This window comes from Acomys minous (genome assembly GCF_964271855.1).
Source record: "Acomys minous genome assembly, chromosome: 16".
Lineage (NCBI taxonomy): Eukaryota > Metazoa > Chordata > Mammalia > Rodentia > Muridae > Acomys > Acomys minous.
In genome coordinates, this window is record NC_140498.1 from 92,768,271 (window position 1) to 92,787,946 (window position 19,676).

General features: G+C 48.2%; 1 protein-coding gene across 6 annotated transcripts in view; it reads right to left on the reverse strand.

The window, feature by feature from the left end:
* The window catches only part of CIT (citron rho-interacting serine/threonine kinase), a 168,816-nt gene that overhangs the window by 136,588 nt on the left and 12,552 nt on the right, over positions 1–19,676 (reverse strand). For all 6 annotated transcript variants that reach the window (XM_084762173.1, XM_084762172.1, XM_084762171.1 and 3 more), the window contains exons 4-5: positions 15,417–15,592; positions 10,923–11,024 (exon numbers count right to left, since the gene is read on the reverse strand). In XM_084762173.1, coding sequence (XP_084618299.1) covers positions 10,923–11,024; positions 15,417–15,592 — 278 coding nt within the window. The remainder of the gene's footprint in view (positions 1–10,922; positions 11,025–15,416; positions 15,593–19,676) is intronic.

The following is a 19,676-nucleotide window of genomic DNA, read 5'->3' on the forward strand; positions in this document are numbered from 1 at the left end:
CTGATGCCCAGCTCACTATGGGTAGGACGCAAGCAGGTGGGCCTGGGTTGTCAATATGAGAGCATGCCAGCAAGAGGCCTTCCTACCTCAGCTACTATCTGAGTTCCTTTTGGGGTGGACTGTGACCTGGAAGCATTAGATGAAATAACCCTTTCCTCCCCTGGTTGCTTTGGTTTGCAGTGTTTATCACAGCACCTGGAAGGTCACTGGAACAAGCCATATGGACGGCCTCTATAAACGTCCCCAGTGGCCCTTGGCCGGGCACCCTAAAGAGGTACCCCTGGGGAAGCCAGGGACGTGCACATCCTCCCATAGCCTCGGAACCGACCCGTGCACATGGTTTCTTATACTCTGCACACATGGGACAACCGCCCTGGGAAAGCAAGATGCCATTTTGTCCCACAGCTGCTGGAAGCAAACAAGAAGTGTGACACCTAGCAGGGGTGAAACTATCTCCTCCAAATTCACAGCCGAAGACAATGACGTCAGCCGCTCACCTCAGCCCCAGAGCCTGCAGGAGCCACCTGCCTTGCTGGAGCTCACCCACTCATCCCAACCTGGTTCTCCACAGGCCTGGGGATGTGGGTGAATGCTAATTTCTAAGTCTGCTTTAAATATATTATTGTCATTAAAAGGGTCTTAAGCAGCTAAAGGAAATTCACAGATAATAGCAGACACATTCATACTTTAAGAACACAAATGGCTTAAAATAAGAACAATGCATATTTATGATGACGCGTCGCTGTTGTAGACTTTTGGGCTCTGTTGCGTGAGAACCAGAATGGCTTCTAAGTTTAAGGCTGAGAAAGTCAAAACTACGGCAACGGCTGGCAACGGTGGTGAGCTCACACGCCGACGCTACTTAGTATTTAGCATCAACTCCTCAAGAGTCTATCTGGTAGAACCAGCAGAAATTTCCAGAAAGTCAGCCTCTCTTACACAGAGGAAGATCACTCCTCTTTGCAAAATGTCCACCAAAACTAGGTTCATTTTTTCTGAGGGTCAAACACCCCACACATCTTCGGAAGCCAGGATTGATTGAGGAAACAAGCCACAAAATTACAACAGCTGCTAGCCTGTGCGCTCCATGACACAGGGCTAAAACAGATCCCAGAAATGACAAACATCTGAATAAGACTGAGCTTTATCAGAGAACCTAATCAAAGCGCAGGAACCAACACAATCACCAATTAGCATACTAAAAGCTCCAACTGCACCATAGCAGAAGGGCTGAGGACATTCCGTCACTGAGTCACCCTGAGGATCTCGAGTTGGTATCTACAGCCCATAACTACACCACAGAGTAAAGGTCTCGTGGGGAATACACAGAGCCTATGGGGACGTTTGTGCGAAACGCAACCCAAGTTTAACCAGTTACCACACTGTTGAACCTAAATAAATAATAAGGAATCAGGATTTGGGGTATTTCAGAAACACCTTGGGAATGTGAAAGGTGGTGCCAAGCCAAGAGGTTGCCAAAGTCCTCATCAAGTGCTGCCAACTAAGACTCTTCAAGGCTGGCTGTAATGACCCAGAGAGAAGGGCCAGAAAATGTTATAAAGTAATAAAGAACAAAGTTGCCACATATGATGTGCTGGAGTCCACACAGCATCTGGTTTGGACATGTGTCTCTGTCTCCAACTTTTGCTGCTCAGGTAGCTGGTGATGCATGGATCTGCCCATTAACCCCAAAATGTGGCTTCTAACCCAGGAAGGGCCTAAGTCCCCACAGAGGGTTTTCCAGGCCTGCTTTGTAAAAATGTGACTCGAGGAAAGAGGGATGGCTCAGCAGGGAAAGACACTTGGCCTCCAAGCCTGGCAACCTGAGTTTGATCCCTGAGACTCACACAGCAAAGAACTGAGTCCCGCGAGTTGTCCTCTGACCTCCAGGCATGTGTCAGAGATGCACAAGCATTCAAAATAACGGTGAGGATTCTTTAAAAATAAGACACTTTCACCCATAATCTTTGAAGGCCTCCTATGTGCTGGTGTTCCAACTACAAGAATGAAAAAGAAAAAAACAATTCCTGTGTCTCCAGAGAGATGGCACTCCAGTGGAATTCAAAAGAACTAAATCGTTATTATGATGTAATAAGAAAAATCATGGTAAAAGAGTATTTTTCCTTCTTATTCCAACCACTCAGGAAACTGGCTAAAATATGAATTCCAGAGACTGATTCCAGGCACTAGTGCTCAAGTTCCACAGATCTGCACTGTTCTAAGACCCCCCCAAACTTGCCATCCTCCTGCCTCAGCCTCCTGAGTCTGGGCTTATGGGCATACCACATCCAGTTAAGTAATACACTTTCCCGTGCTATTTTTCATATTACTTGTTGTTGTTGTTGTTGTTGTTGTTGTGGGGGGGCCCATGTAGAGGGCAGAGGACAGCTCTGTGCAGTCAGGTTGCTCCTCCCAAATACATGCTGTCAAGATTGCAGGAAAGCGCCTTCACCAAAGGAGCCATCTCACTGGCCTGGAGAATGCACTGAGTGGTTCCAACACTGCTCACCCAGCGCTGCACAGGGACCGTTATTGATGAGGTTGCAGAACCAATTCGGCTTTCTAATCCGATCATATTCAAAGTCTGCAGTAGCACACCCTTGATCGGGCCTTGGCATTAATGTGCCTATCACTTCTGCTTACATTTTTTTCAGGGACTATGTGAAGGCTTGCTGAATATCAAGACAGGCTCACAGGCAGTAAAGGGCTGGAAAATAACCAGACACTGGCATTGAAACAGTGCTCTTCCACCCTTGCGAGGACCGGAGGCTTCTCCTACAGAGAGAACGGGCACCCAAATGGGGAAATCACGAAGTAACAGCTATCAAAAGCCAGGGAGATGAGATAGGGAAAAAGAGCCCTCCGGTGAAACAGGCCTAAACAATGTGGCAACCCCACTGATGGCAGAGACCACACAGCAGCTGACAGACGAGCCTGGCTTGGAGCTGTGAAGGACTCGCTCTTTCAAAGCAAAGACTTTCTGGCCAACAGAGACAGACCCTTCTATAGCAACAGCTGCAAATGCTAATTAAAGGGCAGATCTTACATGTGTTCGGTTTGGAAAGAGCTAAAGCTTCTCAGTTGGGTTTTGAATCTGTACTCCAAGGACTACAGTAGCAATTTCTACTCATTGTGCTAAAGTCAAAATGAAGGACAAACGTGTGTGTGTGTGCATGTGTCTGTGTTACTGTGCATGTTGGAGGAAGGGGGAAAATGAACATTTAACAGCTATTTAGTATGGTGACAGTTTGAATGTGCCCTAAAAAGTTGACACGTTGGAGTTAGTGAGACAGCTCATCAGGAAAGGCCACTTGGCACCTAGTCTCATGGTCTGAGTTCAGTCCCTGGAACCCATAAGGTGGAAGGAGGGAACTGACTCCCAAAAGCTGTCCTCTGACCTCTATAAGTATGTCAGGGTATGCACAGCACACATACACACAGAGTTCACATGATGGTCTGGGGAGATGCCTCAGCGGGGAAAGCACTTGCTGTATGCATGAGGAGCACAGTTTGGATCCCCATAACCTGTGGAAACACTGGGAGTGGCAGGGCCTTCCTGTAATTCCAACATTTGGAAGCCAGAGACAAGGGATCCACAGAGCAAGCTGGCAACCGCTGGGCTCAAGATTCATGCATCAAGTGATGAGTGATCCAGAAAGATTCCCAATATCACCTACGGACCTCCACATGTATGCACACACATGTGTACATACAACCACATGTATGTGTGCCCACACACATACAAACTACCTAACCCCAAATTTAAATGATGATGCTATTTGGAGGTGGGGGCCTTTGGGAGGTAATTAGGGTTAGATAAAGATAGTGTGTGTGTGTGTGTGTGTGTGTGTGTGTGTGTGTGTGTGTGTGTGTGTGTGTGTGATAGCATTAGTGGCTTTATAAGGAGACACAGACTTACATGCAAACTGTCTTAGCATGTGACACTCCCCGCCATGCTATCATGCAGCAAGAAAACTGTGACAGATGCCCACCTGGCACCAGTGATAGGCTCTTAGAGTTCCCACCCCTAGAGCCAGGAGCCAAAGAAATGCCCGTTCCTCACAGAGTGCCCTCCTCGGGTATTTTGTTATAGCAGCGGCAGACGGACTAAGATAAGTTCCACTCCAGTCTGCATAAAGCATAGTAGAGGCGTGCTGGGCAAGCTACCTCAGAAATGGCATGCTTGAAATGCTTGCACACTCAGTGTGCACCGTACAAATGCAATGGTGCCCTTGGTATCACAGTGTGCTCTGCCCAGTAATTCTGAACTTTGGTACCAGGGAGGAGGGTGAGAATCCTCTAAGCAAAGTGTCCCCTGACAGAAACCTTATATTATTTTTCTGGAAGGTAGAGGTAACCTGTAGGACAGTGGTTCTCAAACTGTGGGTCACGACCCCTTTGAAGGTCACATGTCAGATATCCTGCATATCACACATCTGCATTATAATTCATAGCAGTGGCAAAACAACAGTTATGAGGCAGCAACAGAATGACCTCACGGTTGGGGTCACCACAGCATGAGGAGCTGGGTGACAGGGCCGCGGCGTGAGAGAAGTGCTGCTCTAGGAAGTGAAAAAAGATCTTCTCTCTCTGAAACCCTGAATCCCGGCCTGATTCAGGCACCAACTTAAAAAACCCTTATAGAGCATTGAATCAGGCAGTCTAGTCAGGAAACAGCGCACCCAACCAAGTAACCGAGGACATGAGGTAAGGAAGGCTACTGACCAAGGTGCGGGTGAGGTTTTGTAACGGAAGTTTTGAGTTCTTTGTAAACTCAGTTATGTTATGTAAATATGTTTTTGTTTTAGACCCAAGTATGGGATTTTAGTTTGGGCTTTAGTTTGTCCATAGCTGATAACTGTCTCGTGCGAAGCGTGGTCTAAGGCTCTGAGGGAGATAAACAGGAGAGCACAGAGAAGGAGAGCATGTGGCATGTGGTGGCGGCATGAGGTGTGTAGCAGTTTGGAGAAACCAGAGACCAGTGTGGTGGACAGAGAGAAATGTTTCAACGCAGCGGCTTGGAGGAGACTGCTTGCTGCATTTGCTGTGGATGGAAACTGGTATTGCCCTAAAGAACCCAATTGACCCTAAACAGCTGGGAGAGGTAAAGGGGCCTGCACCCCTCTCCCCACTAACCTTTCTCATACCCAAGGTTAAGGGGTTGGTAGAAGGGAGGTAGAGCCTTCAATACCCCAAATAAAACAGAGTTTAAAAAACAAGCGTCAACAAGTTGTTGGGTTCTTTTAAGTAAACAGAATGATGGACAGCACGAAGGGAACGAGTCCACTCCTGGGCCACAAAGCACAAGAACCTTCCGATGTGTACATGTCTACTGCGTAGACAAAAGCCGCAGGCAGTCATCAGCAGCCCCGGAGTCCACAACTGTACAGCAACATTTCTCAGAGACACGGCTGAACCAGCAGCAGCAATAGCAAGTGGAAGTGTGTAAGGAACATAAACTGGGGTACCCACCCCAGCCACATCTCCTGAGTCAGAGATTCTGGGAGAGGAGACAGAAAACTGAGGCCATGCGATTAAACTGAGGCTCCTAAAAAGAACAAGCCTCTGAATGCACTCTCATGAAATATGCTCGGAGACCTGGACACAGAACAGCTGCTCAACTCCGAGCCCTGACAGCACCAGCACGCTCACGCAACTGAACCAGGGCAAAGAGACCAACTACTATCTCACTCACCAGTGAGAAGGTTCAAGCGGAGAAGGACGATGACTCTGGAGAGACCAAATAAGGAATAGCAATAAAGCAAGAACAGACCTTTCAAACACCAGGTTCTCCAATAGGCAGTGGCCTCCTAAGCCCTGGCTTCCAGAATGGCAACATGCAAACACACGCCTGGGGATTTTGAGACATGCCTGAAATTCAGATAATCCTAGCCAAGAGATCAAAACAGCACATGTCTCATTGTCAAAACTGTCATAAGCTGCCACGTCGTGCTGGAGTAAACAATGACGCTGCATTCCTTAACTCCCTCCTGACTCAGGGTGATAGCAGATGCTGCTGTCCACAAAGGCCCTGGGGTCAGTGGCCCAAAACAGCTAATTTCCAAATTGTTCCTTCGTGGAAATGAAACGCTGTCCACAAAGGTGCAAGGGTGTCGGGTAAGAGCTGAGTGGCACAGCTGTACGGCACTATGAGCATGAGCACAGGAGGCAGAGCCAAGAGCCTGGCTTCACCCCAAACCCACCCTTCCATTCTTCTACAGGGCGGTGATCTGGCAACTTGACTGGACTGAGAAGGGCCTAGAAAACCATAAGGCAACGTCTGGATGTGACTGTGAGGATATTCCAGGGACAGTTAATGGAGCAGGGAGACCAACCTTCAATGTAAGTGATAGCATCCTACAATCCAAGGGTCCTGCTGGGAGGCAGCCCCTTCTAGCAGCCATAAAAAGCTGCCTTTCTCAACCACATCCTCCCTGTCTTGATGGACTGAGAATCGAAAACTGTATGCCAACATAAATCGTTTCTCCTTTTAAAAGTTTTTCTCGGGAATTTGGTTATAGAAATGAAAAACCAATAGTAAGAATTTTAGCACCTACAGAATATGTGTCTGTGTCTCACCAGCAGTGAGATAGTCAGTCTAAATTCTGGCTAACAGACCATGGAGGAAATGATTTCACACATAATTCTATGTGAAAGGAATTTGCCCTCTCTGAATATCTTCTCTTTTCTCTTACCATCCAGTTGGAACAAGGATATGAAATGACCTCACATCAATATCGTAAAGAGGACAGCCTCCTAAGAGGCAGAGGAGCCTTGATATGGAAGGGACCTGGGTCCTGAAATAATATATACAACCAAGCAAGCCCCATCACCATTAACTGTATGCTGGGCTCTCTTTGTTACCATAACTAATATGTCTCAATAGGCAACTGGCAGGAAAATCATTTGGGATAAACAGAAAGAAGAAAATGTAAAGTCACAGGAAACACAGAAAGGAAGTTTGTAGCTTCAAGTTCAATCTGAGAGCCAGGGTAGCCTGAAGAAGCCCCTCAGCATGAAAGATATCAACACAAAGAATTTCACAAAAAAAAATTCAGTCACCATACTGTAAATGGTGAGTTGTCAAATGACATTTTCTTTGTAGAAATCGTCATGTTTGTGGAAGGACGCTGATGAAGGTTTCTGTTATGCAGGATGCAACAGATTATTTTCATGAGCCAGATCAACAAAGTACTGCAACATGGGCCACATGCCAGAACTACAGCCACCTTGATAGATGGAGCCAGAAACTGGGAGCCAGAAATTCTGCTGCCTCTGCAGCACACCAGAAAAACTGCAAGCCATGTTCAATGGGATGTCACAGCAAATAGAAATTTAACCACCAAAATTCAAAACATCCCAAATTCAACTTCCTTTCACAGTACTCCAGCTTTTAGGGTTAAAAGAAGAAAAGAGAGGGACGGAGGGCGGGAGGGAGCTCTTGCTTAGGCTTATCTTGAATTGCATCCTTCAGTCTAAACTCCAACTGCCAACATAACATGATTTGGGTAAATCTGGGTGTAAAGCCGAGGTCTATGGCATCAATCAGACATTCATCCAGCGAGTACATATGGCGAGTACACTTGGTAAACATCTACCAAGAGCATCAAGACAGACCTGCTCCCACTAGGAAGAAGACCAGCAGAAGAGACTCCCCTGGACTCAGTGGACATGGGGGTACAGGCTGCTTAACAGATCCCCCACCATTACCCTAGCAGCAGAAAGCCCAGGGTTCCAGAGAGAAATAGAAATGGTCAGACCAAAAGAAAAAGAAGAAACTGGGAGCTGAGAAGCAAGGCCAAAGAGCAAAGGAAGTCCTAGGACGAAGGTAAAATGAAAGGAGATACTCGGAGGGACAGGCAAGAAAGGCCTGCTAAACACCGGCTAGCCTGAATTCACCCACAGGATACAGGGAGGAGAAATGGAGCTCTGACAGCAGGGTGACTTGGTATCACGGTGTGGAAGACCTGGGGGAAGGGCACAATGGATGGCATGGAGAACACTTGGGTGGGTAACACAGAAATACATATAAAAGAAAACCAAGGCTCGGATGGAGAGAAGAGACGGCCAAGCAAGAATCATGTTGTTTCTAACTAACCTAAAATATACCTGCAATTATACTGCAGTCAAGTTAGAAAACAGTGTTCAACCTCAGGAGGAGCAAGCCCTGTTAAGTTTCTCAAACTTCTCTAAGGGCTCAGCGGACACTGTCGAGTTACATTAGTGACTGTTATGTTGCTGTACAACGTGTTTCTAGATTCAGAAACTTTCTGATTTGGGGAAGAAAGATACACATATGCTTTCTATCATCAACACCCTCCGTAGTCTAGGCCATGACTTCACTTGTAGATAAGGGTGGGGACATGGCTCAGGCAGTGAAGCACTTGCCTTGCAAGTGAAGGGCCTGAGCTTGATCCCAAGAGCACACATAAAGGTGGTGGGCACGCAGCCCGTGCCTGTGAGCCTGTGCTGGGGAGGAGGCAGACAGGAGGACACCCAGGGCTCACTGGCCAGCTAGCCTAACCCAATTGGTGAGCTTCCAGCCAATGAGAGATTCTATCTTAAAGGAAGTGGATGGCCTTCCTGGAAATGAAACCTCAGCTTGTTCCTTGGCCTCCACACACATGTGCACAACACACACACACACACACACACACACACACACACACACACACACAGACACACACACACAAACACACACACATGAAGACATGCATTCAGATGCCCAAAGCTGGTGGAAGAGCCATGCACAGAAGGACACAGCTTCACTGCAGCACCAGAGAGACCCTTGGAGGCCAGGTTCAGTGACAGACACTGCCTCAGAAAATATAGTGGAGCCAGGTGTTAGGGACACACGCCTTTAGTCCCAGCACTCGGGAACAGAGCCAGGTAGAGCTCTATGAATTTAAGGCCAGCCTGGTCAACACAGAGAGCTTCAGACCTGCTAAGGCTACTCAGTGAGATGCTTATAAAATATAAATTAAGTACAGAGTGATGGAGGTAGACACCCACATGAACATGTACACACAAGAAAGCCCAGTGGCCTGGGCGTGGTATCTCATGCCTGCAGCCCCAGCTACAGGAGAGGTGCCTGAGTTGTATGCCAGCCTAGATACATAGCAAGACCTTCAAACCACCAAAGCCAAGAGAGGGCTGGGTGGAGCCAGGGAAAACTTGACTTCATGTGAAACCAGGGCAATACATTGATTCACTCAGATCAGAAACAAAGGCAGTAACATCATTTTTTTAAAAAAGCCCAGTGGGAGATCAAGACAAAATATAGCTCCTCGTTGCCTTACACAGGCCTCCTTGTCCCCACCCAAGGTGACAGGACAGTCTTGCTTTAGGGGCTGACCCAGGAACAAATGCTGTTTCTAGAACATGTTTTATATTTAGCAATTTAATCCTCTAAGAACCCAAAAAGGTCCCAAAACGAACGTTGGCATTCCATAAACTACACTATATGGACATCAGAGAAAACTGTGGCACCATCCAAAAGGCTAAACTGGAGGCCAGGCCTGTCGCTCAGTAAAGCATGTGCTTAGCATGTACTTAGCATGATCAAAGCCCTGGGTTCAATCCCTGACACCAAAAAGAATGAAGTATAGTGATATGTAACAACATCAAATATGTCTGAGACAAGGTCTCACCGTGTGGCCCTCACTAGCCTGAGACTCAGGCCCGCCTGCCTCTGCTTCCCAAGTGCTGGGGTTCAAGCCGTGCACCACCCTATGGGGGCGGGGAGAAGACGCCCTTTGGTTGTTCAGACATCAGTAAATTCCATTTTTCCCCAGTAAGATGTAGTTAAAGTCAGAAAGAACATTCGTTCCCTACAGAGAGATAAGAAAAGCAGTGTCTGTGTGTGTGTGTGTGTGTGTGTGTGTGTGTGTGTGTGTGTGTGTGTGTGTACATGTACATACACCAGAGAACACAACTTGCAAGAGTTAGTTCTCTCTCTCCATCTTGTGGGTCCCAGGCTTGGCAGCAAGCAGCCACTTGCTGAACCACCCCACGTGGCCAGTGTATGCATTCCTAGGGTGGGATCTGGGGGTACTGGTGTGTTTAATTTACACTTAACAACTGTGCGCAGCAATGGGGTACAGGATGGTGTTTCCCATAAAAATATACAATGCACAATGACCAAACCAAAAACAACCAATTCACCACGTTGAACCTTTACCAACCACTTTGTCTTGGGACCTGTCAACCTCTTCTAGTTACTGTGAGGCATATAACAATTAGGAGCGAGAGCTGCCCGACTGTACTACAGACTCCCAAACTCAGCCCTCTGCCTGTCCACTCACAGTAGTCTAACTGTCTCCCCACTAACCAGCCCTCCTCCGCCTTTCCTCCTCCCAGTAACCAGGCAACCACTATCCTACCCTCTGCTTCTGAGATAATCTCGTCCAGCTTCCACACACGCTTGAAGAGAACGGGCTGCATTTTCTTACACGAACCATCCATTACTACCTTAACTTTAAAAAATGAAAGCAAGAAAGAGCATGGTGGCACAAGCCTTTAACCCCAGCACTGAGCAGCCAGAAGCAGGTGACTGGTTATCTGGGTTCCAAGCCTGCCTGGTCTGTATAGCAAACTCCAGGCCAGCCAGATCTACATAATGAGCCCTTGTCTCAAAAACTAAATTAATTAACTTAATTTAATTAAAGCAAGATTCTATTAAAGGTAGTTAGAGACCATTCCCAATTAAATGACTTTTCACGGCTGCCCTCTGAAACAGTGTACAGTGGGCCTTTTCTAAGTGGGTCAGCTCTTAATCTTTTGAACAAGGAATGTGTCTAGTCAGAAAACTGAGTAAGTGAGTGACAGGTGTCGAAGGTTACATCAGCAAGAACTGCTTTCAATCCATGGTATCTGCGAATTAAGGCCTTGGCTTGTTCCAAGGGAAAGATGTAAAGACTCACCAGGTAAAGGTTATTTTTGTCCTGAAAGGCATACTGTAATTGGGGGATCCAAGGGCTCGTGCTCCGAGATAATATGTTCCTCTCCTCCTCGAAAAATGAGACCTAGAGGGAAAAGAAACGCTTTAGATAATTGTAATAGAACTAGATGTGAAGGGGAAATGGCCTTTGTCCTGCCTTTCCGTCTAAATTGATGTTTCCAAGTATTTTTTTTTAATCACTTAGCATGACACTCTGAAAATTTGTCACTAACCTCCTTGGCTCGCTTTGCAAGCCTGCATGTTATCCACACAGTTACAAATGGAACATCTTTCCTTAAGACAATTCATCTTGTTAAGCTTACATCTCTCTCTTCCCCTCCACCTTTGCATCCTGGACAGTTCTAACAGGTTCCATGAATCCAGGCCAGGTAAGAGAGTCAGAGTCACCAGCACCAGGCCCAAGCAGTGTGAGGAGAGCGGCAAATAGGTGTGCCAGCAGGCCAGGCGGGGCAACCAGAGGATCGTGCAAGAGGAAGCTGATAACTGTATGTGGAGGTGGGTGGGAGAGGGCAGGGGAGGGGACAAGGGTAAGGCCACTAGGTAGAGGGGACTGTCCAGATACAAGAAAATAGTAAGAGGGCTGGAGAGATGGCTCAGTGGTTAAGAGAACCAGCTGCTCCAGCAGAGGACCCACATCTTGGCTCACAACCATCTGTAGTTACAATTCCAGAGCATCCTATATCCTCTTCCAGACTCTGAACACATACCATGGTGCTCATGTATACATGCATGCAGCCAAAATGTTCATACACATAAAATAAGTAAACCTAAGTTACCTAAGAAAATGGTAAAACTGGAATGTCAGAGAAGCAAATTACTATGGTTTGTTTAAGTGTACCCCCAAAGACCCATGAGTTAAAGGCTTGGTCCTCAGACTGCAACGTTATGAGAAAGTAGTAGATGCTTTCATAATGGAGCCTAGTTGGGGATCACCCCTGAAAGGGATCTTGGAACCCCATTTCCACTGAGCAGGGATGCTGGACAAGAGCTGAGGCAGGGAAGTAGCTGCAGGGCAAGTGTGAACATCTCTCATGAGAGGACAAGAAATGTATGCAAGGGCAGGGATCTGCCCAAAGGAGACAAAGGCAACGTGAGGAGCTGCCTGAGACACTCTGGGTGTGGCAGATTGCAGCTCATTGGCTAATACAAGCAAAGGCCAGCTCACAAGGTACACGCCAGTACACTAAGGGCTGCATAGAAATGGGATGGTCTTGTCCTTTGAGTCCTTCCTGTAAAATTCTTAAGCACCAAGGGGGAAGGAGATGTTCCACAGTGAAGAGCAGCAAGCAGCGCCCTCACCGCGGGAGGTAGTGAGCCTGTCCTCAGAGTGGCCGGCTGGAGCGGAGCCCAACAAAGTCTTCAGCCCAGATGTTAAACTGAAGCCTAGCAGCTGAGTCTCAATTGTATGGGATAACTGGCCTGTTGCCACTGGCACCATCAAGGTCGTAAGGATCCATGGAAAATGAAGGAACTGAGTCAGATCACAGAGATGGAAGGACTGGATGGCTGGACCTTTTTATTCTTAAGATGTGACTGGGACAGTTGGTGAGACGTGAATGGGGTCAGAGGAAGGTACTGTGGCCAAGTTTCTAGTTGTGATGGATCATGGGAAAAAATACTCCTGTCGTAGGACACGTTTACTAAGCACACAGATGTATTTTTAAGTCATTCAGAGTGAGGCGGGGGTTGATTCCGGTAAGTAATTTTACACAGAAATCAGGAAAGGCCAAAACACAGGAAAGGCAGGTGGGGAGCTGGATCTGATCGGGCCTCACCATTGACTCTGCCTGACCCCTGGAAGCTCCGTTAAAGCAACTGGCCTCTGAGGACCATTTCTGGCTGTCACAGCACTCAGTGCAAGCAAGCTGGGCTCTCCCGGGTGCTGAGGACACCACTTCCTCACGTCCTCTCGGACACTTCCTTCGGCCTCCTTCCCACGCTGCCCTGCTCTCTTCATATCTTTAAATTCCAAGTCTTCATGGTGACTCCATGACATGAGTGCCAATGATAGCTAGTTTTAGCAGCTCCTATATAAATAGGATTTTGAAGTGTCAAGGCCCGCACCTCTGCACCATGGCCACTTCTGGCCCTTTGCTTGTTTGGATACAACTGTCTGCCCACACGCAACATGCTGGGTGTGTTTCATCTTACATACCCTGGTCCCATCCACATAAGCAGTGCAAGGCTGGGCTAATGTCATGTGCCTCTGCTCAAGGACCCAGCAACAAGCCAGGCATGAAGATGCTCAGTGGGTGAGTACGAGGACAGCTAGCGCGTCCCTGAGTGGGAAGCTGAGTGAGCACCTCCCACTCCTGTCCTCCTCACCACAGTCCTGTCGTGCTCCCTCGCTACGATGCTGCTCACGCTTTATTCTGAAACACAGAAGCCTTGGACTCTGACAAGCAGCTCCCGACCCTTTTCTGCAGTTTCTGCCTCAAAAAGTAAAAAACAACAACAAAGGCATCTTGGGATCCAAAACGTCCCCCAAATGCTGGTATATTGGAACCTGGGCTCCTAACACAGCAATGTGCAGAGACGGGGGCCCTTGGAAAATGACTGGCTCGTGACATCATCAATGGATTGACCCATTCCTGTATTAATAACTTAATGGGCTGCTGGGAAACGGTAGGACTGTAGGACATGGGGCCTAGCTGGAGAAAGTAGGCTGCTGACAGGCATGGCCGGGGAAAGGCTGCTTTGCTCCCGGGCCTGTGTCCTCCTCTTTCCTTTCCTCTTCCTCCTGACCATGTGCCCTCCACCATGTCACTGCCTCACTGCAAGAAAAGCAACAGAGGGGCTGAGCATGAAGTAAAGTCTCTGATGCCAGGAGCCAAGACAAACCACCTTCCTCTGTAAGCTGGTTTCTCTCAGGACCTTTGTCAAGGGCAGAAGGCTAACTAATCCAGGGATGACCGAAAGTTCCAGAACAGATGGCTACAGTGATTGACAGTATGGTGGAACCTCTTAACGCCATTGGATCCTACAGTAAAAACGAAATGGCTGACATGGTAAATGATATGTTACAGAGCTTAACACAATGGAAAACTACAGTTGTTAAGATTTCCCCTCACCGGGCATGGTGGCGCACACCTTTAATCCCAGTACTCGGGAGGCAGAGGCAGGCGGATCACTGTGAGTTCGAGGCCAGCCTTATCTACAAAGAGAGTCCAGAACAGCCAAGGCTACACAGAGAAACCCTATCTCGAAAAACAAAAGCAACAACAACAAAAAGATTTCCCCTCAAATGTGGCCCCCGCCGACCAGATGTCTTCATTTCTGTAGTTATAAGCCACCCAACACCTCTACCCACCCACCCACCCACCCACCTATCGTCTCTCCTCTCCCCACCACTCTCCTTCACACATGCGCACGCGCGCGCACGCACACACACCTGAACAGAACGCCAGAACTCACACCTCCAGGATGTCCTCCTCAGCCACATGTCTACCTGGCAGCTCCCATCACTTCTCTGCCCTCAGCCTCCACCCCTCTCACCGTAAGGCCTTTCCCAACCGCCTAGGCTCACCCATGACGTCACTGCTAATGAATCTGCTAACCCCCGCCTCTGCGGTGCTTTAATGGTAAGCACCTGCTTTGCAGACCTGCACTTTCCCTCCACTGCCAGGGCTGCTACTCAAGCCTGCAGGAACACCACAGGACTTGATTCCCTTCGCAGGCTTCCCACGGAGCTGGGTACATTATCGGACACATGATGTGCACTAGAATCCTGTAACTAATGAATCACTCTCTGAACTCCGAGCTGATGGCTGTCTCTTGAAAACACAGCAATGAATCAATATGTCTGGAGAGAGCAGCCTTCCTTCAAAGAAGAAAAAATACTACTAAAAAGACCACCTCGTACTCTGTTCTCAGAGAAGCATCTCCCAAGCCAGGGAACACAACTTTATTTTGACTTCTACAAAGGCCTGCTCTAAAATTAACAACGGGTCACCTAAGCACGCGCAGAGACGGACACTACCCACTGGCCTCACCATGAGGCATAACCCTAAGACCCAAGCTTGCAGACCTGAAGGACTATCTCAAAGTCACTAGTTTAAAAGCCCAATGTGGCTTTTAATGGCTAAGTGGTTAAGCACACTGGCCGCTCTTCCAGAGGTCCTGAGTTCAATTCCTGGCACCCACATGGCAGTTCACAACTGTCTTAACTCCAGTTCCAGAGGATTCAACCACCTCTCACAGACATACATGCAGCTAAAATACCAATGCAAGTAAATAAACTAAAAATAAAATGAATAAATAAATACATAAGCCCAATGTGGTTCTAAAATAAAATGCAACTACTTGGTCATGGCAAAGAAACCGATGGAAATTTCTGAGGCTTCGGAATTAATCAGCACCAGTTTGAGGTGAGCCGAGGCTATAGGAGTTCGCCAGCCACTGTCTCTGCGAGAAGCATCTGGAACAGAGGCAGGACCTGAGATGCAAATGCTCCTACCTGCTCCTGGGCCAGCAAAGCCTTCTTCTTCATGATTTTCATGGCGTAGACATCCCCTGTTGCTTTCTCTCTAACCACCTGCACTTCGGCAAAGTGACCACAGCCCACGAGACTTCGGACGTCGAAGTCTCTCACTGAAGGCTGGAGCTCCCGTAACTCAGCTATCGTGTCGGAATCTGTGGAAGATGGGAGAGTTACACCCAGGTGGAAAAATACACTTCAAATGCATGCATCTTGCAAAAGAGGAAAAAAGCAAAGAAAAATGTGATGTCTTCCTTCCCCATCAAAAGACGTGCAGTCACTTTCTCATCTATCACGAACAATTATAAAACCAGCACAAAAGTGGTTTTAATCTGTTAAAATTAAGGGCTCCCGAAATTCCAAGGCACCGTTTCCATGGTAGCTATAACTCGAATCCCATCGACTTAGGAGGGGAGGGGAGCACGCATGCCATGCTTTCCTCCTCCTCCGAGGGCTGCAGGGCAGTGCTGGGGTCAGACAAGCGTGGCGGCATCCAACTGTCATTACAATGTGACATAAAGCAACATGACCCTCCCGTTTTCCCATCAGCTTTGGAGCCGATTCCAGATCATTCTGTTCCATGTTCTGCCTGGGCTTGTGCCACTGGCCCTCGCTCTGTTTCAGAAGACTGCTTTGCTGTCTTAATCAGTGGCAGTACTTGAGAGTGGCTCAGGGTCACCCAGAGGCCCAGACAGAGCCAGGGCATCTGCAGGGACAGCAGGCAGGTATCCAGATGGGCTGCAACTCTCTCTCTCTTGACATAATCTTATTCCTTTCCAATGTCCAGTCACTCAGACTGTACGGGACGAAGCAGGTGGCAGTGCGGGACCTCACACTGTGACATCTCTAGGACGCTACTGACTGCAAGAATGTAAGGAACAACAGTGATGCCCTAAAAATGGAAGGCTGTAATTAACAGAGGAGCTTCACCAGAAACCGGGGCTACAAACAAAGGAAGGCAAGAAAGACGGACAGTCCAAAGTACGCTGGGTCCAGGGTGCAGCTCCGTAACAGAGCATGTGCTCAGCCTGCAGGAGGTCCTAGATTCAAATCCCAGCAGCAAAACCAAAATCACTTACTACTCTGACAATCCTGTTCACACTGAAACCTAAAGGACCTGGGGCATGCTCAGGGACTAGGAACATTTGCTCTGTAAGCGTGAGGGCCTGAGTTCAAATCTCCAGCAGCCACATAAAAAGCCAGCCTGGAGGTACATGCCTGTAACCTATAGCCCAGGCATCTGGCCCCCCGACTCTCACCGTGCCAGGCATCCCAAAGCTCCCTTGGGGACCACTGTGGAGTGGTGGGTGCATCTGCACGCATTCGTCGTAAGCACTGTTTTAAATGTAGATCTAGGATCCTGGAGGAGGTTCAGTGGGTAAAGGCACTTGGTGCCCTGAGTTTGACCCTCGGGACCCACAAGGGGAAAAAGAGAACAGATTCCTGCAACGTGTCCTCTGACCTCCACACGTGCACCACAACGTGCTTGGGCTCTCCCTCTCTTACACACAGTTACACATACAAACACGCACACACACACACACACACACACCCCACACACAGACACACATCACACACACACACCCCACACACAGACACACATCACACACACACACCACACACACACACCACACACACACCACACACACACACACACACACACACACACACACACACACCCCACACCATGTAAAATAAAGTAGAACGGAAGCACCACCCTGCCAAGCCCTGTCTGTCTCCCACCACTGTGGCACCACCCTGCCAAGCCCTGTCGGTCTCCCCCCACTGTGGCACCACCCTGCCAAGCCCTGTCTGTCTCCCCCCACTGTGGCACCACCCCGCCAAGCCCTGTCTGTCTCCCCCCACTGTGGCACCACCCCGCCAAGCCCTGTCTGTCTCCCCCCACTGTGGCACCACCCTGCCAAGCCCTGTCTGTCTCCCCCCACTGTGGCACCACCCCGCCAAGCCCTGTCTGTCTCCCCCCACTGTGGCACCACCCTGCCAAGCCCTGTCTGTCTCCCCCCACTGTGGCACCACCCCGCCAAGCCCTGTCTGTCTCCCCCCACTGTGGCACCACCCTGCCAAGCCCTGTTGGTCGTCTTCCCCATCCTACCCAGGCTTCCTTCGTGTCAGGCATTTGAGCACTGAATGACAACTGGCCAATGGCACTGGTTGGCAGTTTTTTGTGTTTGCGCCTGACTTCACTGCTGCTGTACACAGGCCAATCTCTCTTCATTTTCTTTCAGGTCTTAGGCCCTAAAATTGCTTACGATGTTGCCCAACTCAGTAACTCTGGCCCGTCACTGGGGACAATCAGGAATCTAAATCACACAAGTTAGACAAACTGCTTTGTGGGCAAAACTGTGATACCTTCAGAACTGCAAGAAAGCATTCCAAACGTCTACCTTTCCCAAAGGCTTCTGCAGTATTAGGGCAAACAGGTGAGGTGGTAAAATCAAGCCCCTGGCTATTTAACAAAGAGACAGATGGGGGTAGAACTTCACAACTCCTTCCCACCCAGCTGCTTCTATGACCCCAAAGCCACATGGACTCATCACCCCATCAACTTTTAGTTCGTGTTTATGGGTCCAGTGGGTACTGAACACTGAGGCAAACAGAAGGACACAGAGCTCTGTATGAAAACAGCCCAGGCTGTGGCTGGGAGACAGACAGCTGGACCTAGAGATGGGGGAGCCAGCCTAACAGAATCCCCAGCTTTCTTCTCAAAAATTCAGTCCAGCCTTTCAAAGACAAGGAGTCCATCCTTCACAGATCCTTCAACAGGCGCTGAGGAAAGATGTGCATGAAGAGGCTCATGATGAAAATGGAAACAAAAAACTCAGAAGTGGCCTGGCTGACCCTAAACCCCAATCAGCAGCAGCCTGGAAACAATGTGGAGATCTTCAGGACAGCAGGGCTATGCAGAGATCCCCTGCCTCAAAATAATAATTATTATTATTATTGTATGTGTACAAGTGTTTTGCCTGCATGAATGCATATGTGTCATGTGCATACAGTACCCTTTGCGGCACTGGATTACCTTGAACTAGAAACGACTCATGGCTGTGAGCTTCCACGTGGGTGCCGGGAACTGAACCCCAGTCCTCTGGAAGAGCCACCCGTGCTCTTAACTGCTGAGCCATCTCTCCAGCCCACACCTGCTTACTTTTACTGTGTAACATTTAGATCAGGGTAGTCAGCTCCCCCTTCTCACTGAGCATTTATCATTTCTTTGTTCTGGGAAAAATCCTGTCAGTGCAGCCTCCTGACTTGAAGACATGAGGCCGCTGTGGGCAGAGCTGGCACACGCTTTCACACTTACCTAAGTAAGAAGACATACACTGCGATGGCAGCCAGGAAGACCCAGCAAATGCATGAGACAGGAGGCTAGGCCCTCGCTCCCGGTCTCAGGCAGTGAGTACTGTATGTAACTGGGCATGTCATGCTCTCACAGGGCTCACAGCACAGCGTTTGTTTGAAACAGCACTGTCATAAACACGTCTGTAACGCATGCTGCTCCACTTAGGACAGCTGCACTGTGCCTGAGTGACAGACATTGTTTGGCTCCATTGTAACTGTTGGATCACCATCCTGTAGCTGTCTGTTGTCTCTGAACACTGAGGTATGACGCCTTCTCATATCCGGAGTGTCTAAAACATCATCTGGTGTATATCAGGTACTTGACAAATATCCGCTCCATGAGTGTCATGCTCTGTAAACAAACTGACCTCACTGAGCTCAAGCATGCACAGTGCACACACACACATACACACACAGACATGCACACGTACACACACACATCAAATTTTTAAAAATTAAGGAAACAAAGTAAGTGGCAAAAACTATTATATCACATACTTTATGTAAAAATAAACAAGTGTGTTTTGGGTTTTTTGAGACATGCGCCACCACACCCAGAAAAATGCATCTTAAATAAATAAATAAGCAGATATTGAAACACCAAACTAAGGCCTGGCGGTGGTGGCGCACACCTTTAATCCCAGCACTCGGGAGGCACAGGCAGGTGGATCTCTGTGAGTTCAAGGCCAGCCTGGTCTGCAAAGCTAGTCCAGGACAGCCAACTCTACACAGAGAGACCTTGTCTGGAAAAGAAAAAAGAAAAAGAAACACCAAACTATTTCTCAAATATATACAATTATATGTTTCACTTTAAAATTTTAAGGAATTATATAAATTACATAAAGAAATATATAAATTATGTAAGCATATATTTCATAT